Genomic DNA, 5,206 nt, shown 5'->3' with positions numbered 1-5,206 from the left:
CGCCGCCTGCTCGGGAAGGGGGAGGAGCCTGTACCGGCTCCTGAGAGTCCACTGCGCAGGCGCGCACGCTGCGCCACAGCGGGGCTGCGGCAGGACTCGCGCCCTTACTCCGTTGTTTTACGGCCCCGCGGTTGCTGTGGTCACGGGAGACAGCTGGGGAGCGGGCCAGAGCCACGGTCGCGGGTGGTGACTGGGAGCGGGGTTGGCGGCATCCGCCTCGCCCCGGGCCCAGCGCGCTCCCGCCCCCCCCTCGCCCCGCCCCGGGAGCCTGCCTGGCGCGGGCCGAGGGCGCAGCCACAGGACCTGGGCTCTAGGGGAGCCGCGCTCGGACCGGATTTGTGCCCTGGGCCTCAGGGAGAGCGCCGGGGCCGAGACATGGCCGAAGCAGGTTTCCGGCCCCCGCGAAGGAAGAGGAGAGTGTACGAGCCGCTCCGGCCGCCCTTTCCCCTGCCCGCTTCCCGGCACTTCGGGCCCTGCCGGGCGGAAATGCTGAACAACCACGTGCTGGTCCGGAGCCCCGAGGACATGGAGCAGCTGTACAGCCAGGTGCCGCCGCCGGGTCTGCCCGGGAACTGCTGCCTTAATGTTCCCCGTCAGACTGATGCCCTGTTTTCTTCCTAGCTGAGTGGGGAGGCGCTGGGCACCTGCGCCTGCCCCTGTAATGACAACCGGAGCAGGCTCCATTCAGTTAATGAGACTGCTCGAGCGCTCCTCGCATTCATGTATATTCACCCTCCTGCATGTCAAAATCAAATTAGCTTCAGTTAAACGCCCTCGCTGCCATTTTGAAGCCCTGGATGCTGAATACATTGATGCTGTGGCATTTTATTTAGAGCTGCTGTCCAGGAACTGCTCTAATTAAAATGCCACCCCCCAAGCACATGTATAGACACCATAATGTTTTAGTGCCATGGTGCTCAGCTGGGTTGCTGCCTGGGCAGAATGAGTGGCCTGGGGCTGGCTTCCTTCATGGGGTGAGTTTGTAGGGTTGGGCCCCACCCTGTCTGGATCAGGGTGTGCCCAATCTAACGCACAGGACCATGCTGTCTGGCCTGGCAGGTTCCCCATGGGTCCAGATATTTGGCAGCAGGGGAGCAGCAACTAAGGCACCACCAGTCTCCTGCAGCCAAACTTCTAGACCCCTGGGGAGCCCGGTGGGCTGGATAACAAAGCTCCATTGGCTGGATCTGGCCTGTGGGCCAGGGGTTGAGGACCCCTGTTTTAGTGCAGATGTCATACAGGTTGCAGTTGTATCGTCTGACCCACTGGGCTCCCAAAGGGGCTGGGATTTTGACAGCCGGGTGAGTAGAGGTGGCATTACATTCTGCAGTTCCCTGAGCTGGAATAGTGACTCAGGCAGCCTCAGGTGTTAACATGGCCACTGCCTGCCCCATGGCTGGAGGTGGGTCCCAGTCTGGCCCATGAGGAACCCTGCAGCCCTGAGTCAGTTTGTGGGGCCAAATGAGCTGGTTACTTGTTAGAATAGATCATCAGAAGCTATGACATGTAATAGATAGTGTTTGGTTTTATGCCTAATGCTGAAGGATGCACTTGAGAAACAATAGGAGTTCACAACATATAGCTCTGTCTCCTTCAGATAAGAATATGCCAAGTTCTGGAACATCACTTAAAGCATCATAAATAATAAGGGTAAAAATAACACAGTCTAAAAATTGTATAAAATGTTAACAACACTTTGATTTAAAAAAAAATTAAATAATTTTAAAAAAAGTGTTGATCCATTTGTCCTATTTACATTTTATGTATGTCTGTGACTAGCATCCTCTTACTTTTTATTAAGGTCAGAGACATGCATCTAACTACCTAGGTTTTATGTACTTCAGGTACACACATGCAGGTCCTTTCACTTCAGAAGGACTTTTTCTTGAGTGATGTGTGCCCTCTTTAGGCCATTGTGTTTTTGGGCATCGTTTTATCATTTGTTCTCTTATTGGATGGCTCTATCTCTATGTTTATTTCCAATACTGAAATCAAACAGGACTAATACTAAGTATTGGTTTCATGCCAGTTGTAATTAAAATAGAATGCTATAAATGTTTATGATTAATGAAGGAAGCAAGCCTAAATCTCTAAACCAGGGGTGGGCAGTTATTTTGGTTGGAGGGCTGTTTAATGAGGTTTGGAGACCTCTCTCTCTTGTTGCACCTCCCCCACTCTTTCAGAACTAGGCCAGAGCTATAGTGTGCCAGAAGCCCCAAAGCTCAGCTGTGGACGCAGATAGGGACTTTGGCAGTGGGTAGGTGGTAGCCTCAGCTGCAGGTTTAATCAGCAGGTTCTGAATCCCGGATGTGGAACCTGCCAGTGGTGTCCACAGCTCATGCTGATGCCTGCCTGGCGTGGCAGAAACTCCTGCCTGGGTCCATAGCTGATGCTGCTGGCAGGCTCTGGGCAGGACTGCCACACTGTGAGGGTGGTGCTATCTGAAAACCACAAGCAGGTTCTGCGCCTGGGCTCCTGAACTTGCCAGCAGCATCCACAGGTGATGCCACCACCTGCCTGGTGTGGTGGAAGCCCCATGTGGGTCCACAGCTGATGCTGCTGGGCACAAGCAGTCCTGCCTGGCACCATGCGGCAGCTGCACATGGGCCAGATCCAGTGAGTTGGCATCTATCCACCTGTGGGCTGGATTTGGCCGACAGACTGTATTTTGCCCATCCCTCCTCTAAACTCTGACCTGTCTTATATTCCAGCTATCTGTTGAATTTTGGATGGAATTCTGATTTACTCTATTTAAGCTTTATTTATTTTGTGGCCCTGCTATAATTAACTTTCAGGGAGACACTAAAGCTGGCTTCCTCACTGTATAGAAGAGAGAGGACTATTGTAGAAAAGCATTCATTGTTAGCAACCCTAACCTCTGGAATAGGCTTGCAACCCCTATTTAAAGTAGCCCAGAGCATTGTAAGATATGTCTGTATAAGTGGATTTTTATGAAGATGAGGCTTTGTGAGGGTTCACATATTTTGGATGATTTCCTTATAGTTTAGTTTTGTATGGGAGGGGTACCTAGCTCATGAATAACATTTGATCAGATAATCAACCATTTTATTTCTTCCCATGTAGGGCTATTTTGGAAAAGGTATTCTTTCAAGAAGCCGACCAGAGTACAGTATTTCAGACCCTTTATTGGTTGGTAAGTGGCGAGGTAAGTCGCACCACTTTTTATTTTCTTGACTGTTTTTATAATAAGTGCTAGGTATTTTTCAGAACAAAAACCCTTAAATCTTTTTTTCTCTTTTAATGCAGATACCCAGATAAATATGCCCATTCTAACATCAAAAAAGTAAGTACAACTGTAGTACTGTATCTTGTATTTGTGAAACAACAGTAAATTCTCCGTTCTGTTTTTTTTGCTCAGCCATTTCCAAACTGGGCCTTCAGATAAGTTGATGCTTCACAGAATTTGGTTTTTCTTCCTTGTTTTAAGTTGCTGAAACACAGTAAAAACAGCTAAGAATAGGATAGGTAATAGGGCTGTGCGAAATTTCTCTGGCTGTTTCATTTCAACACTGTTTTGACTCATTTCGAGGTCGAAACAGCAAAATCAAAGCACTAAAAAAGGGCATTGAAATAGCCTTGAAACAAAACAAGGCTAGTCAGAATGTTTTGACCATAGCACTGGGGTTGGGAACTCAGCCCAGCTGGGCTGAGTTCCTTTCCCTAGCCCCATGGTCAGGTGAAACGTCAAAACAGTCTCACTGTTTCAACGAAGCAAAACAGTGAGGCTGTTTCGACTTAAAATTAAATTTGATGCAAAACACTGTTCTGTCCAGACCTCGAAACTGAAGTCAGAATGAAACAGTGCCATTTTGCACAGCCCCTAATAGGCAACTGTCCTTGGGGTTGTGGGGTTTTTTCCTCATATGAACAATTGACAGAATTTATTTTTAATTAAGCAGCTGGAGTGAGAGCAAAGAGGATTAGCTGTGCTGTACATAACTGATGATGTTATTGATTATAAAGCGTTTGCATTTCAGCAACAGGAGAGGTGGAATATTTTATGGCTTTTTTTTTTAAATAGCTATCTTGTTTGTTTATTAGGATCATTCAGAATGGGCTAACATAGTCAGTGGTGTTTAGAAAATGTTAACATTTTATTATAAGATTTAAATTTTACATAGTGATTTTTTTTCCTGAGTGTGCCTGCATGATGGCATAGCACTTACTATTCTGTAATTAGGAAGTTAGGGGCCTTTTTTATATCGTTCAACTAACAAATTTATGGAAAACCTCTCTGGGCATTGTCATACTGTTTTTCGTAACTATAGGACCACAAGTGCAGTCGTTTAAAGTGAAATGTATTTTTATTAAAAAGACACGTGCCAAATGACATTCGTATTACTGCTGGATGTAGTGTGATTCATAGTGTTCCATTTGGATAAATAGTGTACAAAATCGGTGTGAATCGTGAATATGTATTGTATGGTAATTAAGTATGGTACAATACAGATTTAAGTCTGTTTTGTTCTGTGATTAGGATAAGAAATGCATTATACATCTTATGTTTTTTAAGGTAATGTTTTGAAGGTCCTGTTTATATACCGTTCTGTTCTTACAATACTTTGCTTTTACTTATTATTGCTGTCTCTAAACTTCATTGTGAGAAGTAAAAAATATTTTCCAATGATGTCAAAGTTTAAATGATATAAAATTATAAAATATATCATTGTAATTGTCTTCATTATTATGGCAGAATTAAGACTTGCGTCCTAAATTAGGTACTGAAATTAGCTTCTAACAGGAAATGCCATTTGAGGGAATACTGGCTGTGTACACATTTTCAGATGATCTGGGAGAATTCTGATGGGTTTGTTTTTTCTGGTAGAAAAAACTGACAAGGAGCTGCCTGAACAGACATTCGAATGCTGATCTCCTGAAAAGCAGAGAGCTTGCAGTGCTGACTGCATACCCAAGGGTGCACAGATCTTAAGAGTGCTCTGTAGCTCTCTGCCTGCTTGAAGACAGAATGGCAGCAGTGAGGGGGAGGGAGGGAGGTAAAGGAGGAGGGCCTGCAAAGTACCCTGGGATGCTGGAGAACTGTGTTGTGACTTTTCTTTCAGAAGGCAATGTGTACAGACATTCACTCTTCCAGGAGAAACCCTCCCAGGAATGATTTAACTCTGGTTGTTCCTGTTTGTTTGATTTTTTTTTTTTTTTTTTTTAAATTATTATTATTTATTTTTTT

General features: G+C 45.6%; 1 protein-coding gene and 1 long non-coding RNA gene across 3 annotated transcripts in view; one reads left to right on the top strand and one right to left on the bottom strand.

Annotated features, from left to right (window-relative positions):
• Positions 1-214: 214 nt before the first annotated feature.
• Positions 215-5,206, top strand: part of TSEN2 (tRNA splicing endonuclease subunit 2) — a 28,348-nt gene continuing 23,356 nt past the window's right edge. Inside the window, exons 1-3 of one of the 2 annotated variants that reach the window (XR_002095308.1) lie at positions 215-546; positions 3,085-3,166; positions 3,268-3,304. Coding sequence is in view for 1 of the 2 variants with exons in the window: in XM_019505078.1 (XP_019360623.1) it covers positions 376-546; positions 3,085-3,166; positions 3,268-3,304 (290 nt within the window). In the remaining variant the exon portion in view is untranslated. The remainder of the gene's footprint in view (positions 547-3,084; positions 3,167-3,267; positions 3,305-5,206) is intronic. The other variant, XM_019505078.1, reaches the window with a different exon arrangement.
• LOC109289146 overlaps positions 1,389-5,206 on the bottom strand; it is a 6,251-nt gene continuing 2,433 nt past the window's right edge. The window contains exons 2-3 of the long non-coding RNA XR_002095309.1: positions 4,564-4,572; positions 1,389-1,473 (exon numbers count right to left, since the gene is read on the bottom strand). This is a non-coding gene — a long non-coding RNA (uncharacterized LOC109289146). The remainder of the gene's footprint in view (positions 1,474-4,563; positions 4,573-5,206) is intronic.

This window comes from Gavialis gangeticus, unplaced genomic scaffold (genome assembly GCF_001723915.1).
Source record: "Gavialis gangeticus isolate Ggan-Ray unplaced genomic scaffold, GavGan_comp1, whole genome shotgun sequence".
Taxonomy (NCBI): Eukaryota; Metazoa; Chordata; order Crocodylia; family Gavialidae; genus Gavialis; species Gavialis gangeticus.
The sequence above is the reverse complement of the archived record's forward strand: the minus strand, read 5'-3'. Positions and strand labels throughout refer to the sequence as shown.